Below are 25,977 nucleotides of genomic sequence, written 5' to 3'. Positions count from 1 at the left end.
GGACTGAGCTACTGCCTCCCCAGAGGTACTGGGGGTATATTACTATTCTCCTGACTATGACACCCCTGGGTGGCACTACTACCATTACCATTAATACTATGACAGCTCTGTGTTACCTCTATGATGCTCACTGTGTTGTTCAGGTCTTTGCTGACTTCTTCTGTCTCCTTCTTTTCATCTTCTCTGCTCTTGGCAGGGTCCTGGTGGTCGTTGTAGTAAGCACCAAAACTTAGGAGTTTTTACAGGACCCGTTGTATTAGACTGACTGAGTTTTAGATTGGAGTTCCCGGTGAATGTAACCCTTGGTATGAGTCAATTCTTTACACAGATCAAGTTAAATCTCAAAAATTCAGAGCCTCAGTTTTCTCTGGAAAGGAGCTCCTCCTCTGCATTTCAGTCACCGCATTATGGGGCGACTAAGACTACAAAGGCTGTCGCAGTGCACTGTATGTGTATTCATGAAGCATTTAGAACAATATGTTGACTGGTATACACAATTTTCTCCACACAATCTAATCGGGTGAACCACTAAGTGAAAAGCCTGGAATCTAACGCACAGGAATCAGACTCGAAAGCGGTGATAGCTCTGATAGACAGTTTGTGTGTGCAGGCGTCCAGGCTGTTTGTGAAAGAGTGTTATTGGCCAAACTTAATTTTGTACTATTTAAACCAGTGACTAATATCTGAGTAACATTATCTCACATGTTTGTTTGTTGCCTAAAGCAACATTTTCTCCAGTTTCAATCATTTTAGTCCCTCAACCATAATTTTTTTTGTGGACTTATCCTTTTCCATTTACTATTCTGTGGCCTTTAACCATCAAGTCTGTGACCTGAAGCTGTGTTTTGTTATTGTGACTTCAGTCACTGTATGATTTCTTTCAGCTAGTGTTTTTCTACTGCGGCCTATCCACTGTCCTGTATCCTGTTTCTTCCAACAGCTGAAAAGTCTTTGCACGACGATGCCCCCCACCCCCACCCCCCCCCCCACCCCCACCCCTCTGCCAGAACAGGAAATGTCACAATCCTACAGGAAGTCAGATGCAACTGCCTCTCCTGACAGGAAGTTGAACAAAGGGAGATAGTCCTGAGGGCTGAGGTCAGTTCTGGTGGAGTTCAACTAAATCACGAGGGATGGAAAGAGTACTTAGCAATGTTTATAATCAGTAAACTGATCCTACAACTTTCACAACAATACTAAAATGTTAATCTTGAAAAATGTATTCTGAATAACAACATGTACATACAAATACTAAAATGACAAAAACAGCAACAGGACCGTAAGTGATTTCTTCTTACTTTCGCCTTTGATAATCATTACAAAGGTGTGTGTGTGTGAGAACCACATTTTGATGGATTTGTTGACTTAACCTAGTTTAAAAAGTCACATGGACAGAGGAGTGTGTGTGTGTGTGTGAGCAGGTGGAAAAGTTGGCTCATACTGCATCCAGCACAATTAGCCACTCTCCTCCTTAATTTCCAGATCAATCTTCTAGGCAGTTCATCTTAGCATAACTTATAACCCAGAGATTTAAAGGTATTGTTAAATTTAAAAATGATAATTCACTCATACTCACCACTATGCCAATGGAGGGGTGGGTGAAGTTTTTAAGTCCACAAAACACTTTTGGAGTCTCAGGGGTAAACAGTGTTGGAGCCAATGTGACCTCTTCTTCAGACGTAATAAAACAACAGAAAAAACCCATAACATGCCTGCATACTACTCGTGGCCTAAATGTCCACTAACGGAAGTAGTGATGCTAGCGGATGTAGTGATGCGATCACTCACCCCGCATGTGCCCTTGGGCGAGAGTGTGTGCGGTTTTCTGGTGTGTCCATGAGAACGTGAACTCACCTCCAAGGAGGATATCAGAAAACTTTTAAGCTTACAACACGGTGTAAATGACCTTGTTTTGAGTCGAATATGAATGTTGGGGCTTGTGGACACTTGGATGAGACCACACAAGCAGCATGGACGGATGTTGTGTCTTTCTGTTGTTTTTGCAGTCTGAAGAATAGGTCCTGCTTACTTCAATTGCAATGGATTTGGCTTCAACGATGTTTACCCCTGAGACTCCAAAAGTGTTTCGTGAACTCCTTAAAAATAACAATTAAATGGTTTGGCACTGACTTCAGACCAGTGTTTGTTGGTCAATCTCTTCCTGCTGCCTCAAGATAAAATAACAACCAACCACACCTCGTGTTAGGCCCAACACAGCCATGGGTGCTCAGATGGGTGCAGGTGCATTATCTATTTAAACAAAGTGCACTCTGGATGGAAGAATGATGACCATGTCAGAATAAAACTAGTAAAGATACCTGCATTGTGCTTGGTACCATATATCTCTATATGAAATGTTTTCTTATATAAATGAGCTACACAGCTGCTGCATACAGTGGCCAGACAAAAAGGTTGTCAGCAATTCTTAAGAATTTAAGTAAAAATCAGCAAATCTCAGAAGCTGCCTTATGCACATTTACCGGATGCATACACATACATGCTGAAATCAAAGCAGTTACAACAATATAGTGAACAGAGCAGACAATCACAGTCACATCAGTAACAGTTTAAAGCCGGTAGGAGCCTGCTGCTTTATCTTACACTGGGCTTCACAAACCTCTGCAATTACAGAAGTCTAGTTGACAGTGTGTGTTGGCTCCAATGACTTTGATGGCTTGTTGGTCTGTAGTATACCCATCACGATCACTTCCTCACACACCTTCAAAAACACATCAATGATAAGATAAACACAGAACCAGAAGCTCAGCCATTGTAAGGCTTTTAACATGGAACTGTTTTCCGTCTTTTCGTGCACATCAACTGTTATAGACATGTGTCTCAACAGAGTTCTCTGAGGGTTTTTTAGTTCTCTAAAATATGTAAATGTATAGGTCACATATTACAAAATGTTAAAACATGACCTGCAGCCAAAGACTAAAATTTAATCTGCATTTTTCTTGTTTACCTGTATCAAAATATAGTAAACCATGAAAACGTAATCCAAACTGTGGAGGTTTGTTGTGTTAAGAAACCCTACACCCTAACAAAACCAAAAACCAACCTTGATGGGACACCATGTCTCTGTCCCAGTTCAGACAGGCCAGTGGTAGATGGCACATTTCTCCCTGTCACAGCCCACCGTCCTGTCTCCTGTTCAGCAGACTTTCATTGGCTAATCAGTCAACATCCAAGTTTAATGATCGATCAGCTCCGTTTAACCGTCAACTACTTTATCCAGAAGTCCATCAGTTAAACCCATCAAACTGTGTTTTGTGTTCCCTACCTGATCCAAACAGTGATGCTGTCCTGCCCAATGAAAACAACAGACTCCAGTCACACCATCTCCTCTGCTATTGATGTTCTCATATAAACAGTGACTGTGGCTCTGTGCCACACACACACTGTGCTGAGCCAGTGTGTGACACCATGCCTATTGTTTGATGCTCCCTGGCCTCCCTCTCCCAGACCATTCTGGAAAAATGTTCGCTCACAAACACACACCCACACCCACACACACACACACACACACACACACACAGCAAGATATCTCAACAAACACTATGAAGTTTGTTATGGGAACTAAAGTGTGCAGTCATGTTCTCCAAAATTCAACATTTGGACCGTGGACTGACCGTGGACTAGAAACAAAAACACATTAGTGATAGGTTGGTGTTTCTAATCAATGCTTTGGCAGTCCTTTATGAATGGACAGTCCACAGCAAGTGTTGCTGTGTTAGCAGCAGAGGTTGGACAGAGGAGGCTAAGACATACAGAAGCACTTCCTCTGTGTCCAACCAAGGAGACGTTCACAACAACCTTCATTTATAAAAGGGCCTGTCTGCACTTAGACAGGTTGTGGATGATATAGTTGCAAAAATGACTCGGCTGCTAAAATACACTGATTGTTTGTATCAATAACTATGCGGAAAAATGGTGCCAACAAAGACAGGAAATAACACTTCACTTCATTTTTAAAGGCACAGGAGCAGAGGTAGTGAAGCTGGTTTGAGCCCATCGCCCTCAGAAACACAGCAAGCCACTCAGACACACAATGTCACAACTAACAACTGGACTGTCCACACATCTGACAACAAACTACTGTAGTGCTGCTCTCCCTGAGATACAAACTGTGACGTAAACCGATATGAATGGATAATTCCTGTGTAATGTATTTATTGACATAGATTTTCCATTGACAGCTCAAGTTACTCTTTTCTCAGTTCTCAATTTTGACTTAACCTGTTTTGTGGCATATATAAATATTGACTAAGAAGTAAAAAGGCATCATGGTAAAAGTGTTCACAAAAATATTAAATGCATTTCTTTACTCACTAAAGGCTCTAAGAATACCTATATGTCACCAGGTTGTTTGTTATGTCCACTAGAAGCACTTTGTGGAGTATGTGTGTGTGTGTGTGTGTGTGAACATGCACCCCTAGGAAATCTGGACCTGTGGATCTCTGTCATGTAACGAATTTCAAATCCAGACAGGCCGAACGGGATCCAAGAAAAAACACCCACATTCACACTTACACACCCACCCTGAAAAATAATGAAACTGCTGAAAACAGCAATTTTTTTTGCGTTATAATTAACCACATAAGAATTCAGCAGAGTCAAAATTGAGAAATCCTTTTGCTAAACCTATCGATTTAAATCTAATTGCAAGGCTGCTGTAACACAGCAGCAGTAGTACTGAGGTTTAAATCTTTTCCTTTCATAGCAGTTTTTACGGTTTTTGCATGGAGCAACTAATTTCAGTTGAGCTACAAAAAGGTATACGGCAGAAAGTGCAGGTATGTACAGCATATTCTTCAACACTAAATATGCATTCCATGTGTGTAATATCTTGTTTCAGATCACAACCACAATTCATCCTTGAAATGTAATATACATATTTCAAACTGAAGAAAAACACTCTGACAATGATTAAGTTTTAAAGTTATATAGAATCGAAATGTAACAGCTTTAAAGTGAGTCAGAAAACTTTATGTCAAACAAATGCCAGTTACTGTAAACCTTAGGTAGAAAAAATAAAATATAAATGTAACTGCAGCTTGTAAAATAATTAATATTCTTGCATATCTACCATCACCCACACACACCTGCCTGTGGTCCTCCAGTGTCTATTGGCTGATATTAAATGTAAACTTTTAAGTGGTTGCCAAATTTAAGTCTCTACTTATTACTGATACAATATACCACAGTAAGGGTAAGAAGTTATCAAAAGTAATCTTATCAGATTAAGTCAGGGAACAGACATACTGAACATCACTGACTTAATCTTATGCCCAAAATTCAAAACATACAGTATTAAAGTACAGTACAGAGTGCATGAACAGCTGGTGCTCCACATTTACAGAGAGGCCTGCACGATTCACATATTTGACCTGAAAGACTCATCAATTGTACCATGAAAACAACACTCATCCAGCCTGTCAAACACATGAAGAGTAGATGAGTTATAAAATATCAGACCAGCTGTGCCTGTTTGGTTTGGTATCTTGCATCTAATTTCAGTCTTTTATTTTTATTTGTAGATTAATTAAATATGATTATGGTGTAAAAATGAGGTATTATTGTTTGTATTTTAGAGTTAATGATAAAAAACAAGGTACATTCGTCTCCAGCCTAGAACTTCAAGAGATGAGGCAAATCAGGGTGTGTGCTGCTGCCACAGCAGAGACAAGGGCAGTTTAGAGGATATGACCAAAACGGCTAATTGGTTTCTCCTATAGACACTGACAATACTGCGTACTCATCAAAGTGAAAGATGGTTCCGTTTTCTGTTTTCCTCTTAAGATCGTTGATGCTTCATTTGATGTTCATGATTTCTTCCCTACACATCCCCACATACTGTACATATAGTTCAGCTTTATAACTCCAGGGACTGTAGGAGAAGGAAACACCAGAGGGAGTAACATCCTGCGACGAGGGCAGGGTCAGGAAAAGACTAGCACAGTTTATGGCTATACTGAGTCACCGGAATAACCCCACAGCTTTACTGTGCAGCCATGCTTGCTCATTTCCAGGAAAAGGACACTAGTGTCTAAAAAATAATTATAGGACTGAATGCAGCAGTGGACATGATGTCTGGTTTTGTGGCTAAGTTGTAATTTTGTTGTATGTCCCCATACTTCAAGGTTTCATTGGTGTCATGGAGAGGTGACATTTTACTAGATTCTTGAATTTGAAGATAATATTTCACGAAAATATAAAAGAGAGACAAACAGGCAAAAGGGAAAGCTGAATATTGATATTCATATTTTCAGCTCATATTGTGCACTGATACTATTAACACACTGTGTTCATTCATTTTTAATTTTCATTCAAAATCTGAAAGTCACTATTGCTACCACACTTTATGGTCGGTTTGTCTTGTTAAGATTGAGTAGGACACATACAATGTTTGCAGCAATTATGCATATGCTTTTAATAAAAAAACAAAACATTACAGTGAACCATTTTACAAGGCATGTTGCACTAATTTTTAGTTTTCCTTTTGCCAGGAAGCCAAATTTTCTACTTATTTTAGTTTAGAAATAATATTTATTATTTTTTTTAAATGTATTTTAATGTAAGAGGTACTGTTATTTGACTAAATTAATAATTTTCATAATATTGTAAAACAAAAAGGGGAGGGGAGTAATAAATTCAAGTTGCACCACACAAATTGGTGTTTACATAGATATTTGTTGTTTCTGAATATTTATAGAGTGCCTTCGAGGTAATATGGAATACGGTTGACACATCTTACTTGAATACTATAATGGAAAAGCCAGCAAATTATAAGAGTCACAGTGCAGCAAGCAGGGTCCACCAAAGTCTCACTCAGTTGCCATCTTTTCAATGGCCTTGGGCAGTGTAAGGATAACACCATCAGGCTCCTACTATATTTAAATGAAACAAGAGAGTCATAACTGCACTTTCAATGGTCATAGAGAAATAAAAACCTCAAGAATCACCAGTCAGATTGGATTAGAAATAAACTACTTAAAAACGTCCATGAGTTAGCCCCAAAATAAGGATCTATACCTCTGCCACGGACAATAGGTTTTCACCCCTGTAGTTATAGTATTTCCATAGCATTAATTCCATAATGATGACTGTCCTGTCTTTAGTTGTGTGCCAAATCAGAATCTACATTGAGATGCTGCACTGCCACCCAGTCAGCAAGCTATCTACCTTCATCACTGGTATGCATTGAATCCTGGGATAGGGTGGCCAAAGACTGATTCTTCCATTGGATCCTTTGTTGCTCAGGAATGGAAGGACGCATTTCTCTGCACTGTTTGAAGGAGCCTTTCAAAATGGAGCAACCTAGTCGCACCCATACATATAAAGATGGGCAACATGACTGTTCCCAAAAGGTGAAGCCGAAACCAAAGTCACCTGGTGACAAGCTGTACTGTAGGTCATAAATCTCACCTCCTCCATGTTAATGGAACCAAAAAGTCCACATCAAAGATGCCATTTCAGCTAGTTCTTATCACACTGATGTATGTTCAAGTTACTGTTTCTGATAAGTTCGGTGTCAATTATTTATTTGATGTTATGCAGCATTTTAAGTGGGACAAAGCTTTTGTATGTCTTGACCATTGGTAGTTATGTTAAAGAGTAGATTTACATTATTTAAAACATATGATGAGTAGAGAAGGTAGTAAATTACTGTTATTGTTCCTCCTGTCCATACAGGCTGTGAAGAAATCTGATCCTAACGTAATTCCAATGTAGGTAATCCATTTTAGTTTCAGAGAGTGAGGGCTACCAATCACAGTGACTGTTTCAGTGGCAGCACATCAATGTTGGACATGACAGAATTGAAAAACTATGAACCAGTCTTTAAACTCAGTTTAACAGATGTGTATAAAGTAGATCTCACATGGACATTAGTATGGAAACACAACCCTGGCTTGTTGTGGCTGTGGAATAGTGCTATGGTCCTTTAAGGTGGAGTGACCATGCTAATCTCTTCATTAGCAGCAGGAACACTTTTGTCTTGTTTGTATGTTGCTATGTTCAGAGGAAAAACATTCACTGAACTTTACAGGTTCCATTGGTTTGTTGTTTTGGAGCGGTCTCTCCCATCATCTCATAATAAGTTACACACCTGTTAACCAGCAACAAGTTCATCCAGACAAACATTGAGTTAATGATTAGAGATGAGATTGTCACACTGAGCCACACCACACAGGTTCATACCTCCATATCCACTGTACATGGTCGTTGTGGTGGTTGAAGTCGAGTCTTCCTAGTGATGGTCCCACCCTGTTCCAGGAACAGGCGCTCAATACTCACTGCAGACGGACTCTTCGGCCGGTATACTTTCTGGTTTCTTGCTTCCCTTTCTTTGACTTTGTCACTCTCTGTGTAGCATCAGTCTCTCTTATTTTGTTGAGCAGTGGAAATAACTATGTCTGTGTTCTCTTTTAGTTCACTCCTCTTCTTTCTAGTGGGGTATGTTTCCCCCTTTTAGCTTCCCCCATCTCCACTGTCACAGTTGGTAACACTTTGTCCGCTCTCCGACTGATCCCCTCTCTCGCTCTCTCTACCGCACTGATAAGACGAGGAAGGGGAGGGAGGGTTGGGGGAGGTAGGAAGGGAGGAGGAAAAAGGAAAAAGCAAGGCGGTCCTTCCTTCTCTTCCCTGCTGACATCACCAGTTTTTTTCTGCCCTCCCTGTTGAACAAACTGTTTTTGACCACACACACAAAAACACTGTATAATTCCTCACCCAACACAGTGAGAGTCAATATGAATTTTCTCAGACATACAGTGATTAGTTTTTTTCAGCATCATTTGGGTGTCAAACCATTAATAAAATGAATATGACAGATCTATAATTGTAAATAATTTAACATACAGACACAGTGATAATACTTCACATTTGCCTGGTAAAGTATCTCACTACTAGTAAGATTATAGAGAACTTTGACTTGTATACACTTGTTGTGTCCTTGGGCTGTGTCAGCACTGTGAGAATAGTAAGTATGATAGAAAAGTGCTATATATAGAAGTGCTGAATGAATGTGTATGTGAAGGTGAGAATGAGACTCGAAATGTAAAGCATGTTAATCTCATATTACTCCGTTTCCAGATGCACCTGGCACATTTTTGTCACCGGAATACCAAATACATGCTACCACACTTTGGATGGTGCACCTCTGTGTTTTATTGACAAGCGGTTAACTTTTCTATGTGGTCCAAATCAGTGTAATTCAACAGAGTTTGTGTCAGACTAAAGCCACTTATAAAGGCTACATTGTGTGATTAAGAGTTTCATTTCTCATCAGTTCTCCTGGTGTTAGTCAGTAAAGAACAGATTTGTATCTCATTCCCATATTATCTCATGGCCGCAATTTATTTTTTTCCAAAATATCACAAAGGGGCTCCCTCACATAACTGTGGTACGTTACAACTAAATGATTTCGTAGGACGTTATTCACTCTTAAAGTGTAACATTTTGTAAGGTGGAAATTATGATCCCATCTGCCGTTCTGTTCATTCCAACAAAAATATTAGCAGGTTCATGCAAAACATTATCTGCTGATTCCAGTAATTTCTGTCTGTCTGTCTGTCCGTCTGTGAAACGCCTATCCCAAGAACCACTCATCTTATCAGCTTGGCATGTTTATTGTTTAGAGCCCTAGGAAGTACAACAATGTGCCAATTGGTGATAAGATTGTCTATTGAATGGATGATGGAGAATACTTTTTTCAGAACTAAGATTTTGTGTTATCAAGTTATCAAGATTATCTATTGAATAATCCATAGGGATGTGCATTAAGTTTCTGGGTGAGCAGTATTTCTGCCCTCTGCATGTTTGCTGTCTCTTTTCCATGAATCTGACACGCATCTCTGTTCTCCTTATGTCTGCCCACCAAAACTTTGCTCTGCACTTCTTAAGGTGTAGTAAACTTAATGGATATGATTTAGATTGTGATATTAAAGATGAAACGGAACATGACGCTGTGATATTGTTACACAAGCACAGTCACACAGAGCTGTTGTTTAAACAGATGATACATTTAAAATTTTTTTTACCTTAAATACTTTTTTAACACTCTCATTAATGTTTATTCATGTAACTTTACCTGTATTTTAAGTCACTGGCAATATCTGGCAGTAGAGCTTAAGGATTGTGGTATTTATTGTATAATTTTTTTCGGCATTGTCTATCCTATGTAGCCAGCATTTCCCGTTTTCTTCTCAACTGTGTCAAATGGAACCACCACCTTTGCGTGATACCTGACAACAGCCATGGTGCACTCTTCCCATTTAGCTCTGCCTCCCTGTATTTGAATCCTATAGCATAAGCTATCAATATTGCGGGCTGGCAAAGTGCATCTTGGCAAAGAGCACCTGTGCTTTTAGAGGAGCAAGCTTGAGGAAGTTTTGCAGCCTTGAAGAGATGCTTAAGTCACGCGTGTGCAAAACAATTGGTGCCCTGCATGTCTCTTACACATATTTTACATAGATAGGCTCCATAATATTCCCAAGTATGTCACATTTGTCTTTGCTACAAAGGCCCTGTCTAAATTCACCCCGTAGCCCTAAATGATTTCGTAGGACGTTATTCACTCTTAAAGTGTAACATTTTGTAAGGTGGAAATTATGATCTGTCTGTCTGTCTGTCCGTCTGTGAAAACGCCTATCTCAAGAACCACTCATCTTATCAGCTTGGCATGTTTATTGTTTAGAGCCCTAGGAAGTACAACAATGTGCCAATTGGTGATAAGTCACATTTGTCTTTGCTACAAAGGCCCTGTCTAAATTCACCCCGTAGCCCTATCGCTTGACCCTACCCCTTTATTTGCACGTGGCTGTGAAGGTGTAGTGTCCACACCATCAAAACAATCAAAACAAGCATATAAACAGTGAGTGAGAGTAACGAGTAACATTCTTCACTCCTGTGTCCCGTATATGAAGTTTGAAAAAACGTCACCACTCATATTATAAAGTGTTCGGGACAGAAGTTTCTGTGGATAGCTCTAACATACACTAAAATAAAAATTAAACATGCTAACTGACTAAGTATTGATCAATATGTCCCATCTGTCCTGCAGTTGTCAGATATGTTACTATTATAATGTTGGTTGATAGCTGTTGTTAATATAATAATGTCAGCTAATGCTAGATAACTCACAATGACCCAAGGTCAAAATGGACCCTATGTGTTCAATATTACTAAACTCTATATAAACAGGTGACCAGTGCTCTGTAGAAGCAGTAGTTGGGACTCCACTGAACTTTAAATTTAAAATAAAATAACTAATGATCAGAAATCACAACAATCATAACAATATAATAATAATAATAATAATAATTATTATTACTATTATGATCAGCCTGCCTCGGACACGAGTGACAGCTCAGTGTTTATCTGTCAAGAGCAGGAGAGCAGCTGCTGTTAAGCCAACACTTAAACAATACGACCATCTGACGCTCACAAAAATAAGAAGTTCAAGGGTCAACCACCATCACCTACTAAGATGCAATTAGAATCGTTTTGACACTGATTTAGAATACATACTCTTATGATATAAGAGAGAGGAGCTAGTGTCAAATTTAGCTTTTGGGAATTAAAGCTCAAATCAGGTTGACTCATCAGAAAATGCCTGGCATTATACCGTTAGGATGATTCTCTGAAACAGTTCTTTTCAATACTAACAATCTTATAAATCCTGTGAGTTTGTCTAAACATATCCTTCCCTCAAAAATGCTTTTTTAAAGTACTACTCTCATGTAGTACTGCTTGCCTTGTATTAGAAGCATCTGATCAATAGCTGCCCTTCTTAAGGTGAATGCTCCCATATTGGTTGACTTGTCCACAGAACTGATCACTGTGGTCACTCATGCAGCTCCAGTCGGAGCACAATCAAGTGTAATTTTTACATCACTGCCAATTGAAGACGATGAACACCCAAGACTACTTGCAGTTACAGTTCATTCTTCTTCATTCAGGGTAGACAGTGTCATCCTGTGGCAGCACAGTGATAAACAAAATTTTTCTGAACCCTCCCTCTGGTGGTATATTCAATGCCCATCCACCCCCTTAATATTCAGCAATATTTTGAGAGCAAGAAACAATAAAATTCACATCATCTTCTTTCCAACTGCCACATTTTCTTTGTGTCTATTTCTATCTCTGAGTATGTTGTCTGAAAATCAAAACCCAGTCTTTAATATAATTTCTTCCAAGTTTTTGTAAGATAATTTTTCTAGTGTACTGACCTTAACAAAACCAAATGATGAAATTGATTAATTCTCAATAAAAAGTATGAAATAATCATCAGGAAAACAGTTGAGGTGGCATCATTATCTTCCTCCTAGTTACTGCTGCAGCAATTCGAGAACTCGTGTCGAATTTGAATGTCGGATCTTATGGACACTTAACAACAGGAGCAGTATGGAGGCATTTAAAAAATAATTTCAGTGGGTTACTTCAATTGTATTGGATTTGTCTGCAACACTGTATACGGCTGAAACTCCAAAAGGGTTTTGTGGACTCAAACACTTCACCCACCCCTCCATCGGTATAGTGGAGGAGATAAAGAGTGAATTTTAATTTTTGGGCTAACTTTATCTTTAACACCTCTGAAACCCTTACACGTCTGACTTGCACTTATTGTCCACTTCTTTGTCTGATTTCTCATTCAACACAATTCTATTTCTGTTACAACATCTGATCTTATAATATCAACTTGTAGGGCCTTCAGAGTCATTTAAGTGTTTAATGGTTCTGTTTCGCCTCTCACTAGATTGAAGAAAAGGTTAGAGAAAGATCCTGGCCTGTATACTAGCACACTAAAAAAGGCCACGGTGAATTGAGACACAAACATTTATGTTTAACCAAAACCACTGTCTTCCATTAGCCTTAAACAAAGCACATTTGTTGCTTCAAACCAAACAAGACAGACCTCGACATGAGAACCCATCTGTGGTGCAAAACTCTTTTTATACACCCAATAACCACTGTGAGCACCTCGCAGTCACTCTGTTTCTATTCATAATTGTAGCACTTCATTCATTCAGAAATACATTTCCTCTGAACATGATCTAGCCAGTTATTGTGTGTAGCAATTGATTTTTGGGAGGTAGGTTGCCTTTTAAGGAGGAAGAAGAATTAATAGATGCACACAATGTCAAATTAAGACGAATTTTAATACTTTTGTCTAAATGACATGCTGGAAGAGAGAGAGAGAGCCCTCCCTCTCTCTGTCTCTCTCCCTCTTCAGATGGAGAGACAGAGAGAAAGAGAGGGGTGGTGGTGAAAGGGAGGATTTCATAAACAGAAGAATCCAGAAAATGTTTTAGTGAAGATTCATGGAGGCTCGCACAGCATGACACGGAAATAAAACACAGCTACACTGTTCATACCAAAGACAACAAACACACTACTATCCTACTGATACTGTACACAGTATCTACAACATATTCTCTGAGTTATCTACCACAATGGTCAGTTAATTTTGTACCGTAACATACAACATATATTCCTGTCAAATTCACATGTGCCTCCCTGTGTAAAACCTGTTAGGGAAATGGTTTACTTCCACCAATAGATAGCACTGGTTAATTCAGCAGTGTTTAAGATACCCAGACATTTTGTTTCTTAGACCCTCCATGCTTCCTTAACTGAGCCTGACTCAGTTCTCTTTCTCCCACATGTAAAATCTCTATAGCTCTATATTGGAACATTGCTGCTATTTCCATGTGAGGTAACTTGAGGCCAGGGTTGAGGCAAGCTTTACGCTAGCCTGGCTCAGTCTAAAGGTAGCAAAATCCACCTGCCAGCACCTCTAAAGCTCACTAATTAACATAGTTAATAATTTATACTCAAACTTAAAATGTTGGTGGCATCTTCTATCTTGTAAAAAAAGGTCAAATGAATCAAGAACAGCACCAAAGCCTTTCTGTCTTGGTGTCTGAGTGACCTGGTTAAAAATAACCTCTGTCCAGGGATTGTTATCAAGTCTCCACCATATCCTGCTTCATATTTTTAGAATTGCACTGGAGCCCAGTCAGAACACGTCCAACATTCATCCACAAAGATCTATGGGTCTAAAACAACTAAAACAAAGTTTAACATAAAAGATCAGAGATCTACAAATATTGAGCCAACACATCTTTACTTGTATGTTTGATGAAATCTAATGTTGTTGTCAGATTTATTTGCCAGCATCCCTGGCCCCTATACAAAAAACTATTTCTATGCTTATTTAGTCTATGGTTAATCTTTCAAACAAAGACATTTACGGCTGTATTTTTTAGACTTGGTTACACCAGAGGGATCAAAAGAGGGGCAAAAAACAAAACAAATTGGAGCCACATTTGGTTCAAAATGTGCTTGTCTTGTGTCATAACAATGTTTTCTGAGTACAGCAAACTGACTGGGTCATAATGCTAATCCTAAAGCCTGCTCTCGTGAACTGTATGATCCTACTTATCACTAAATGTCTCTGATAGTGAAGGAAACTTTAAAAAGAAATGAGTCACAGGAAGAACTGTTGGTTTTTGTTCTTAGTGATAAAGAAAATTACTCCCCCAGAAAGTGTAAGTCAGTATGTCAGTGTGTGATGATTTAAGGCACAAATACAAATTTTTATCAAATTACAACAAATCAGGGTAAATTCTGGGTAAAATACCTTCACTTCCTCCATTAGCTGCTCGTCTCACCCCCTGCTGGTCATAAGGGTGAATGGGAAAAATCATTGTGCCAAATAAAGTCACTTCAAGTTGTTCTTTAGAACACTGTGAACCTGTCCCTTTCACCTCATGCAGTATTCCCCTGGAACTGATCTCCTGCAGCTATGCTATACATTGGGATACAAATGCAGGATGTCTGGCATTATCAAACACGACCAGCTGTAGTCAAATATACCAGATGCTTCATATTAAGTGCAATCTGACCATTTGCACAACCTTTCATCTGAACGCCAAACTGTAACCTTGCATGGGGAGGTTCCAGTACACGAGTTCTTAAGTTTGTGTGATTTGTTTAGCCTTTTCACCATGAATCCAAGTACAAGTTTACAAAATGTCACAGTGTATTTATCTTCTCTTTCAGAGGCTGTAAACATGCCTGGCAAACAACCTACAGTAGTAACCTAACATTACTTTGAGGCCAAGCACCTACTGTGTTGGAGTCTGTCCAGGGTGGTATAGTAGAGTTTAGGCTGCTCTTTATTGGATTTTGGGAATTTTACACACCACCAAACTCATAACCTGAAGTAGCACCACATTAACTCATTGGTTAGCTCTTGTTTGCATGAAGCATACACTGACAAACAAACTGGACAATACAATACAATGAATAAAGCTAAAATCTCACATCTGCTTGTCCACGTGCCATTTCCCACTGTCTTTGGAAGACAGAGATGTACAGCTGGCACAACATGACATCATTTCAGTTTAGTACAACCATGTCTTTTGTCTAGCTGGTGAATTATTCATTATTATTATTATTGTTATTTGATTTGAAAATTCTACTATGAAGTAGAACAGGAAGAGTGTAAGTACTTTTACAAGCATACTGAAAAAGGCCAGCTCCTTCCTACTGAGATCTCCAGTCATACTGTTGTATAACTTCGGACTAATTAGGTGGTCAGAGTGGTAGACACTAGATTTTCGCAAGCAGTGACCAAACACTGCACAGTACTAAAAAAATATTTTAATCATGTTTCATTCTGGTAGTAGTAGTACTGAGTTAACAGACTGTTCCTGTATCACTAAGCACCACATGACTGGCTCTGTAAGTGTGTGTGTGTTTGTGTGTGTGTGTGTGCGTGCGTGTGTGCGTGCGTGCGTGTGTGTAAGGACCCCTGTGAAGTGGGGACTTTCTGGTTAATCTCCAGCTGGCCAATAAGCAGCTTAACTGTCACTGAAGTGCAGCAGGCTGATTACTAGTTTGTAGCCAATATGGTTCAGAGCCACACATAACTACAATGAAAATAAACTCTACATTAATACTCATGTTTTAAAAGATTGGATTATTGAAGTTAGGTCTTTAAGTTGTGACCGTCTGATTTAACAATGCTAAACATGTGATATAGTTGAATGTTTCAAAAAGAGTTTCTTTTTGTAGATTCTATATAATCAGTGTTGGTTTGTGGGCCAAAATCTAACTGTGGAAGGGGAAATATCATGTGGGCATAAAAGATCTCCAGCTGAATTCATTCACCCTGTGTGTGAGACTCTAATCTGTTGGACCATCGAGCAGACTGTGCACTCACAGGAACTGTCATTAGGTTAACCCTTCATGGAGAACCTCGAAGGTAAAGCTTCACAGGAAGGTAAGGAGTTGCACATGCCTCACAGATAACAAAACAAAGGAGTCAGTCATCAGGACTTATTATATAGTTCTACTGAAAACCTGCAAAGAACATTTAGTCCAGAACCTATTCTCTCATTGACTTCTTAAATCAAGTTTGTCCACATACAGTTTCTTAATCTTGTGATTCAGTCAATTTAGACCGCTATGCCCTTAAACCCAAGTTCTTTAAAGATCTGGGTTAACTGTCAGGTAAAGACTAAACAAAATTGGATTTGGGACCTGAGTCCAAGTGATTCATCCACACTTCACTGTCAAGATGGTGCTTGAGTATTTGGCACCAGCACATCAACCCCATATTGCTAGCTCACGTGGATTGTTTTTCAAATATGTGACACATGAACGAGACCCTCTGATAGAGACACGTCTGACTTGTGTGGATACAATATATAAACTCAATAATATCGCAATGGAAACAGTTGGAAAGTGGCAATAAACTGAATAATATTCTTGAAATGAAAACAGTGAGAGAAGTTTAATGAATCAGTGATCTCCTCTGTCCTCCCTCTGTTGCTGATGTGCATTCACCATGTAGGTCATGCTGCTGATATATAGATAAATGAAGGTAGAAGTCTATAAACAGAAAGATTTAGATGGTTCATTTGTTTGATTCAAGAATTTAACTAGCTTACCAAGTATGCCGTGGTTGTACAAAACTGTGACACACACACACACACACACACATTAGTTTCTTTCTCTCCCTATCTGTTACCATGGCTTTGGTCTTACAGGCAAAGGGCCTAGAGGGTAATCCTCTTATAATCTCTCTTACCTGAACCATCTGCATGTAGACACTACCAGAGGTGGAGAGGAGGCCAGGGAGAGAAAGAGAGAGACAACAACAGTGGCACACACTGAGTTTATTAGGTATACCAGACTAAAACGAATGCAGTCTAACAAAAAAGAAGGTCAGGATGTTCAGTTTGTGCTGCAAATGTTTTAAGGAGATGTTGATTAAGATTTGTGATCATGTTGAAAGCTGCATCCCAAACAGTATCATCTTTCGGTCACATGTGGCACACCGATCCACCGACATCTATGACAGCTATGTTTGGGGTGACCCAGCAAAACCCTTGAATTTCAGCCTATCGTGCAGCGGCTGTGGCCTTTTGGATATGATGAGACAAGAGGAGCAGGAGTTTTCCTCATTGTCTAAACTGCAGGCTGCCACTGATAACACTCAACAAGCTTCATAGAAGAATGTGATTGAGCATGAGTGAGATGAGGGGCAGAGTTTCTGAGATGTAAAGTTACTAAGTTAATGCAAGATACACATTTCCTGTAAAGGCTTTTCAAAGCAAAAGCCTTTATGGGAATGGGCGACAACTGGAATTTCAACAGTTAAAGCTGAAGGGCCAATGCTGAAAATAACTAACAGACCAATGGCTAAACCTCCCTGTAGATACACTTATTGTTGGAAGAGAAAGGCTGGAGGTCAGTACAGGGCTGAAGAGCTTTTTTAGCCAGTGCAATCTACGATTACTGCAGTAGCTCTGTCATTAGGACAACACACAGTTATGAGTCACTCTGTACAGAACTCCACTGCATGGACACACACTATACTCTAACTGAGTAAGAGTTCAAGTTAGGTAGAACTTTGAGGTTTGATAATAACAGTTATCCAGTTTCAGACTTGATTTTTAAGGTTCCACCGGCTGGCACTATAATTGATGACTATTTCAATTTACAATAAATAGTACAGTACCTGTTGTGAACGTGCCTGTTTGGAATGGGCTGTTTTCTTGCCCTGTGTTGATGCTCCCCAGATACTTCTGATTTATTCCTTGGCATTCTTCCTCATCAAAAAGGTCTAAAATATACAATTTCCTCTTATTGTTTGTGTCCTAGATGTTGTGTGCAGAGCCTTTTTTTTCCTTCAAACTGTCGATGCAGAGTGAAGTTAGAAAACGTTGTGTCTTCATCCTACCTTATTTATCTGCAATGAAGATTTTAATGTTTCAATGTTTTTCATATTTTTTTTTCATAATTTGATTTAAATTATATTTAATTTGATTCCTGTATGTGATTTATGTATTATTGTATAAATTAATAACTTTGAATGATTTGCTCTACTGCTGTTATATTTTCATACATTGCATGTGGGCTGTTCGAGGTCTGTTAAGCTACGACACAATCTTTAGCTCACAACTTTTCATAGGTAAATGTTCTAAATGGTCTGTATTTTTAAAGAGCTTTTCCAGTCTGATGACCACTCAAAGCACTTTAGAGAACATGGTCCTTTACCCATTAACACACACATCCATACAGTGCAATTATCAACGCCTTTATCTTGCACAAGGGATACAACCGCAACCTTATAAGAAGGCGATCGATTAGCACCAGTGATTCTTTTGTATGTCTGCAAAGTCCAATACAGTGAATGGTCCTGGTTGATCATGGTCCATGGACTGACTGTAAGCCCTGCCCCCACTGACTGCAACAGATTGCTTGCTTTAATTTTTTATTAATATAGAACATAATGCATATCCAATTTGCACCAAACTCGGCACTGTACTTCCTCAGACAATTTATAGAAATGCCATGTTCATGAGGTATGCGTTTCACATACTGACAGTCAGAAAGTCATTTTTGGAATTATTAGTTAGATTTCAAGTGAGTCAGTCAAGATTAAAAATTCTATCTAAATGCTTGTCTCCATCAGTTCAGTTTGAGAGATACCCATAGAGAACATGTATACTTAATGGTAGGTTTGGTCATCAAACACATCTTATCTGCTGAAATCCTCTTCCCGTCCCGATAGCCATCAATATATAAAGTTGGCTGGGGAAAAAAAGAAAAAAAGCTGGTGCCTCACAGGACTATGAATACAACCAATAATTTGATTCTGACCAAATGAAAACGGTTGGTCGGCATACCTGTCGCCAAAGCCGCTTTCAGACATTAACCTGCAGGTCTGCCTTTCCCACATACACAACACAGCGGGAGGTTCTCTGCACAGCCATGGTCACAACAACCAAATCCTCTGTATTACTGCAGACAGCCGGGTGCAGCAGACAGAGGCAGGAAGTGACAAATTAACTCCGCTGCAGAGATCACGTGATTTCTTTACAACACACAGTCAGCTCTTATCACAACAAACTCTCTTGACATCTCTGTCAGTGTCTTCTTCATTTGTGTTTTTAATTTTTGCGTCTGTCGCGTGTTCACACATCAACTTCTCCTGGATTTCTACAGACTTTATACTAGTCAAGTCAACTTTCAAATGTGTCAAGGTGGTGTAACCACCATGTGACAGGAATTATATCACAGAGAAGGGCCCATGATGAGCCTTCTGCTGCATGCAAAGGTTAGTAACTCTCCTGAAATTTTTTTATAATTTGATGTTTTTTCATGAAATGGTCAGGTGTGCTTTGATCAGTCATCATAATTGTAAGCATTTATTGAGCTACGGTGTCCATGGTAATGCCTGTCAAATGTTGTTGCTGAATAAAGTTGTAATATGAACGTATTTACCAAGTGCAACGTATTTTGTGTGTTATCACTGTTTTTTTCTTTCTGAAAGGTTAGGATAAAACATTTTCAGTTGTTTTTCAGCAACATAGAGAATACCCAGTCAGATGGTGCAGATGTCACAGGAATGTGCCAAAACTAACCCAGCCTATACATTGGACCAAACCATGTCAATTTTACAATTGGAACCACATGTAAATGATTGTTTCTGTGCTGATAAAGGTCTGATACACCAGCAGGAATGCTCCTCCCGGGCATATCCCATGCAGGGTAGGGTCAAGCAATAAATACCTGTAGTCATTTAAATTGGACAACTGCTTGTTACCGCCACACCTTTCTGACTAGAACTGCATTGGGGTGGGGGTGCTGATTTCCAACTTCACTAAAAGTTTATGAAAATCAAATCATGAAATTCAAATCCAGATCACACAGTGACTGTTTGGCTTCCCTCTCAATTGCTCTTATTTGTTCTTTATACAAACAAGCAAACCAAGTGCAAAACTATGCAGGAGAGAATGCCTGACAACGTGTAATAAACATAAAACAATATCATGTCTTCTCCTCTTTATGATGGCAGGCTTTTTATCCCTAATTCAATTGTGACAGTATATATGTCGACGGTTCGATAGCTTTTCCCCAGTCTTCCCCATTCTGAATGCCAAAGTGTCCTTGGGCAAGCTGCTGAACCCCCAATTGCCTCTTCTCATAGAGAATCGGGCTGCACACTGTATGAATCTTTGTGTGAATGGATGAATGTAAAACTTTACTGTAAAGCAATTGAGTGGTCATTTGGACTAGACAAGCTCTTTATAAATACAAACCATTTACCATATTTATTTTCTGATGAGATCACACAGATCATTCAAACTGTTTTTTTTCTAACATAAAAGCCATTTGTTCAAGAGTTTTCAGTGTGGGACACTGGCCTACAGTTAATCCATAGATGAAACAGGACATGTTTTAGCCTGACAGTGCCAGCTAAAAAATATTCCAGACCTCCAAACACAACTGACCATGGAAGAACATGCTTCATAACACCCTGTCTCTAAAGAGCCAAAGTCTTTAACTCTCATTATTAAACCTTTAACGGTCCACACTGGCATGCATGTGTGTGTGTGTGTGTGTACTAATTGGAAGTTTGTCTATTTTTTTAAAGGAAGTGAACTCCACTAGAGGAAGTCATTAACTTCAAAGGATTGTGTGTGCGTGTGTGTGTGTGTGAGTAAGAGAGCGAGATGGATAGATTTTTGGCGACTGAGCTGGTGTGTTGTTTACCAACACGCATAATAAAACACAGAGAACATTTTTAAAAAGCCACACTTTAAGGCAAGGAAAAAAGTCTGTGATAATCTGTCGAACATGGCCTGGTGGCTATACTCTCACTCTTTGAATATCCAGTTTTATTCTTTCCTATCTATCGAATTATTGTCTTGTAGATGTTGTTCTAACCAGTTGAGTTTGACCAGGATGTTTTTCTTCCACTGTCCCCTTCTCGCTCCGACTGAACACAATAATGTGGAGGTGCATGTTGTAGTTCCAGCACACAGCGAGAGAGCTGGCCAAAGTCCACCAGTGACGTAAAAATCGTCATCTGCTGGACGTGTGACAAAAGATTGAGCAACAGGGTGGGAAATTAAACATTGCTTATCTTAATATATAACATCGATATTGTAACAACACAAAGTTGAAAGTTGTCAGAGTTCCTGTTAAATGTTGACATAACTTTTCATGTGTATGTCACGCATGAAAAGTAACAGAAGCAGTTAATATAAGAAAAATCGAGAGCTTCAGAGAACAAACCACAAACCAACTGCACTACAAACATTTGAAAAAAGACTCAAACCATTTGTTCTGTCCGAAGTTTGACTTGCCGCTTCCACATCAGCCTCAACATACCATACGAACTGGACAGGCTTATCAGCATGGCCAGATTTACCTCCTTCATTCTGTTTCGGCCCACTGGCAGAAAAGTGCTCCTATTTGACCTCCTACAGCTGAACGGATTGGATAATGAATTGATTAGTCGATTGAAAAATGAATTGACAAGAATTTTGCCACAATAAATTTGATGGTAACTACAATAAGTGCTGAATACATTTTAAGGGTTTGAAAATCCAATCATCGCTACAGTGTATGTCATCAAGACAGCCAATATAAACATATAAAATGGTAAGGTTGTCAAAGTAATATTTAAGCTGATCATTAACTTTGGAGTTTGACTGTTGCTCAAACATATTGGAACGTTTCTAACAACTTCCATCCAATCATGTAGGACCAGCTGACACGGAGTAGACCTGGGGCTTTTAAGGACTTATGGTGTCTTGGCTCCTATCATAATCCTGCTTGTACACCAGACTTTGTTTGAACCACACTGAATAGGTTTGTTATGAAAGCACGCATGATCTCCTACTGGCAGCCTGGTGTTTCTGGGCAGTAATGGAATGAACTAAAGCACACGTTTAGAGTGGGGACAATCCAAAGTGACCATATTCCCCATTTATTAAACTTACTTCAATGTGCCAAGTATTTTGACAATGCAGATGCATCAGTATAGAGTATGGTTCCACTCAGCAGAAATCAGTCTAACTTAAGTAAGTCAAGGGATAACAGTTACTAACTGTAGCTAGAATGTCTACTTTCACAAAGACAAAGCCCAGAGCTACATGTTCTTGTTATTTACACAATATAAATAAGATGAATCATGAATGAAATGTAATCCCATCTGGCCCCATACATATGAGTGACATGATGTGAGCAAGGAATCCTCTAAAACAACTTCAGTGGCCCTTGACATAAATTCCCCCAGTGCGAACAACTCTACCGAACAGCATTCTTCTTGAAGCTACACATTCCCTGTCTAACATGTTGCTCCTTAGAGGTTCATCTAGCCTGTGATCTGGAGACAGAAGGTCATGGTGTAGGACTTATTTGGAAATTCCATTACTTATTATTTTAATACTAGTGAATGAATTCTTAAGTATTTGTTTCCCTCCCTTAATCACAAAATGATCTTATTCAATGGCTCAGAGTGTGATGTAAACACCACATATTTGTATTAGTACCATATTGTTGAATGAGGATGAGACTGTGAGTAAGAATGAGAGAAATGTGCCTTCAAGCTGAGTACAGACGTGACAAGCATACCTCATAACATACAGCTTGTTTATGTTGCATAACTTTTTCCACCTTTTATCATTTTCTTTTACATCTTGAAGTGTTTTTTGTACAAGGACAAGGTTGGAATGAGTCACTCCATCTTGCTTTATGAATGAACACAATTCATCTTGGATGAGATGAGTATCAGATGAGTGAGTACAGTGTCTGACCTCTGGTCTGTATCCGTTTCATGGAACTTGTTAGCTCAGGCCTGATCATTAGCTGAATTAGGTCCTCTAACAGTGAGAGGCCTCAAGTGTAACAATGGACGTACTGTTCACTTGGCCCTGAGCGGGCAGAACAGAGAGTGTGCACTTGTAGTTTGGACCGAGCATTCCCACAGTCAGTTTGACGGGGTTTGTTTTTCTCACCTACTAGAGCAACATTTGGATTCCACCACCTTCCCCTTTGGAACATAATCAAAGGGGGGCTGTGTGTTTGTCTCTGAGAGCAGAGTACTACGAATGCATGTGGTCTATTTCAAAGCTATGCCGAGAATGCTGTCACTCCATCTGGAGAAAGACATATTGTTAGATGTCAATAACAGTGGGTATAAGAGGAGATGCAGAATTTCTATATTCAGTTTTTATTAATTCATAATTTATAAATGTTTTCAACAAATGTCAACGTTTATGTGAAAGTCCATCACATGATACCACATCCTCTGTCCTTTACCCTGTAAGAGTAAAGAAAAAGTACCTAAAAAACCTTTAAAAGTTATGTATTGTCCAAACAGTCCAAAGTTTTTAATTTACAGAGACAAACACTGAGGCCGCTGGGTTGCAGAGACAAACACTGAGGCCGCTGAGTGACAGAGACAAACACTGAGGCCGCTGAGTTACAGAGACAAACACTGAGGCCAGTGAGTGACAAAGACAAACACTGAGGCCGTGAGTGACAGAGACAAAAACTGAGGCTGGTGAGTGACAGAGACACACACTGAGGCCAGTGAGTGACAGAGACAAACACTGAGGCTGGTGACAGAGACAAAAACTGAGGCCGCTGAGTGACAGACAAACACTGAGGCCAGTGAGTGACAGAGACAAACACTGAGGCCGGTGACAGAGACAAAAACTGAGGCCGGTTGACAGATACAAAAACTGAGGCTGGTGAGTAACAAGAGACAAACACTGAGGCCAGTGAGTGACAGAGACAAACACTGAGTCCAGTGAGTGACAAAGACAAACACTGAGGCCGGTGACAGAGACAAAAACTGAGGCCGGTTGACAGATACAAAAACTGAGGCTGGTGAGTAACAAGAGACAAACACTGAGGCCAGTGAGTGACAGAGACAAACACTGAGTCCAGTGAGTGACAAAGACAAACACTGAGGCCGGTGACAGAGACAAAAACTGAGGCCGGTGACAGAGACAAAAACTGAGGCTGGTGAGTGACAGAGACACCCACTGAGGCCAGTGAGTGACAGAGACAAACACTGAGTCCAGTGAGTGACAGAGACACACACTGAGGCCAGTGAGTGACAAAGACAAACACTGAGGCCGGTGACAGAGACAAACACTGAGGCCGGTGAGTGACAAGAGACAAACACTGAGGCCAGTGAGGGACAGAGAACAACACTGAGGCCGGTGACAGAGACAAACACTGAGGCGACTGAGAGACAGAGACAAACACTGAGGCCGCTGAGTGACAGAGACAAACACTGAGGCGACTGAGAGACAGAGACAAACACTGAGGCCGCTGAGTGACAGAGACAAACACTGAGGCCAGTGAGTGACAGAGACAAACACTGAGGCCGGTGACAGAGACAAACTCTGAGGCCGCTGAGAGACAGCGACAAACACTGAGGCCGCTGAGTGACAGAGACAAACACTGAGGCTGGTGAGTGACAGAGACAAACACTGAGGCCGCTGAGAGACAGAGACAAACACTGAGGCCGGTGAGTGACAGAGACAAACACTGAGGCTGGTGACAGAGACAAACACTGAGGCTGCTGGATGACAGAGACAAACAATAAGGCTGGTGACAAAGACAAACACTGAGGCCGGTGAGTTACAGAGACAAACACTGAGGCTGGTGAGTGACAGAGACAAACACTGAGGCCGGTGACAAAGACAAACACTGAGGCCGGTGACAAAGACAAACACCGAGGCCGCTGGGGGACAGAGACAAACACTGAGGCAGCTGGGTGACAGAGACAAACACTGAGGCTGGTGACAGAAACAAACACCGAGGCCGCTGGGGGACAGAGACAAACACTGAGGCAGGTGAAAGAGACAAACACTGAGGCCGCTGAGTGACAGAGACAAACACTGAGGCAGGTGACAGAGACAAACACTGAGGCAGGTGACAGAGACAAACACTGAGGCAGGTGACAGAGACAAACACTGAGGCTGCTGAGTGACAGAGACAAACACTGAGGCCGGTGAGTGACAGAGACAAACACTGAGGCTGGTGAGAGAGTCAAACACTGAGGCCAGTGACAGAGACAAAAACTGAGGCCGCTGAGAGACAGAGACAAACACTGAGGCCGCTGAGTGACAGAGACAAACACTGAGGCTGGTGAGTGACAGAGACAAACACTGAGGCTGGTGAGAGAGTCAAACACTGAGGCTGATGACAGAGACAAACACTGAGGCTGGTGAGAGAGTCAAACACTGAGGCTGATGACAGAGACAAACACTGAGGCCGGTGAGTGACAGAGACAAACACTGAGGCTGGTGAGTGACAGAGACAAACACTGAGGCTGGTGACAGAGACAAACACTGAGGCCGGTGACAGAGACAAACACTGAGGCCGGTGACGGTGACAGAGACAAACACTGAGGCCGGTGACAGAGACAAAAACTGAGGCCGGTGACAGAGACAAACACTGAGGCTGGTGACAGAGACAAACACTGAGGCCGGTGAGTGACAAGAGACAAACACTGAGGCCAGTGACAGGGACAAACACTGAGGCTGGTGAGTGGCAGAGGCACACACTGAGGCCAGTGAGGGACAGAGAACAACACTGAGGCCGGTGACAGAGACAAACACTGAGGCGACTGAGAGACAGAGACAA

The 25,977-nt window shown here is 40.3% G+C and overlaps 1 protein-coding gene across 14 annotated transcripts in view; it reads right to left on the bottom strand.

Moving 5' to 3' along the window:
- ripor1 (RHO family interacting cell polarization regulator 1) overlaps window positions 1-25,977 on the bottom strand; it is a 53,396-nt gene that overhangs the window by 25,718 nt on the left and 1,701 nt on the right. For 4 of the 14 annotated variants that reach the window (XM_069527836.1, XM_020105533.2, XM_069527837.1 and 1 more), the window contains exon 1: window positions 8,203-8,566. The exons of 2 other annotated variants lie outside the window; for them this stretch is intronic. In XM_069527836.1, the coding sequence (XP_069383937.1) occupies window positions 8,203-8,221 (19 nt within the window). In that variant the 5' untranslated portion in view covers window positions 8,222-8,566. Of the gene's footprint in view, window positions 1-3,061; window positions 3,211-3,283; window positions 3,397-8,202; window positions 8,567-25,977 lie in introns of those variants that run through there. 8 more of the 14 variants (XM_069527830.1, XM_069527831.1, XM_069527840.1 and 5 more) reach the window with 5 other exon arrangements.

This window comes from Paralichthys olivaceus, chromosome 7 (genome assembly GCF_024713975.1).
Source record: "Paralichthys olivaceus isolate ysfri-2021 chromosome 7, ASM2471397v2, whole genome shotgun sequence".
NCBI lineage: Eukaryota > Metazoa > Chordata > Actinopteri > Pleuronectiformes > Paralichthyidae > Paralichthys > Paralichthys olivaceus.
This window is presented reverse-complemented; position numbering and strand designations above follow the sequence as displayed.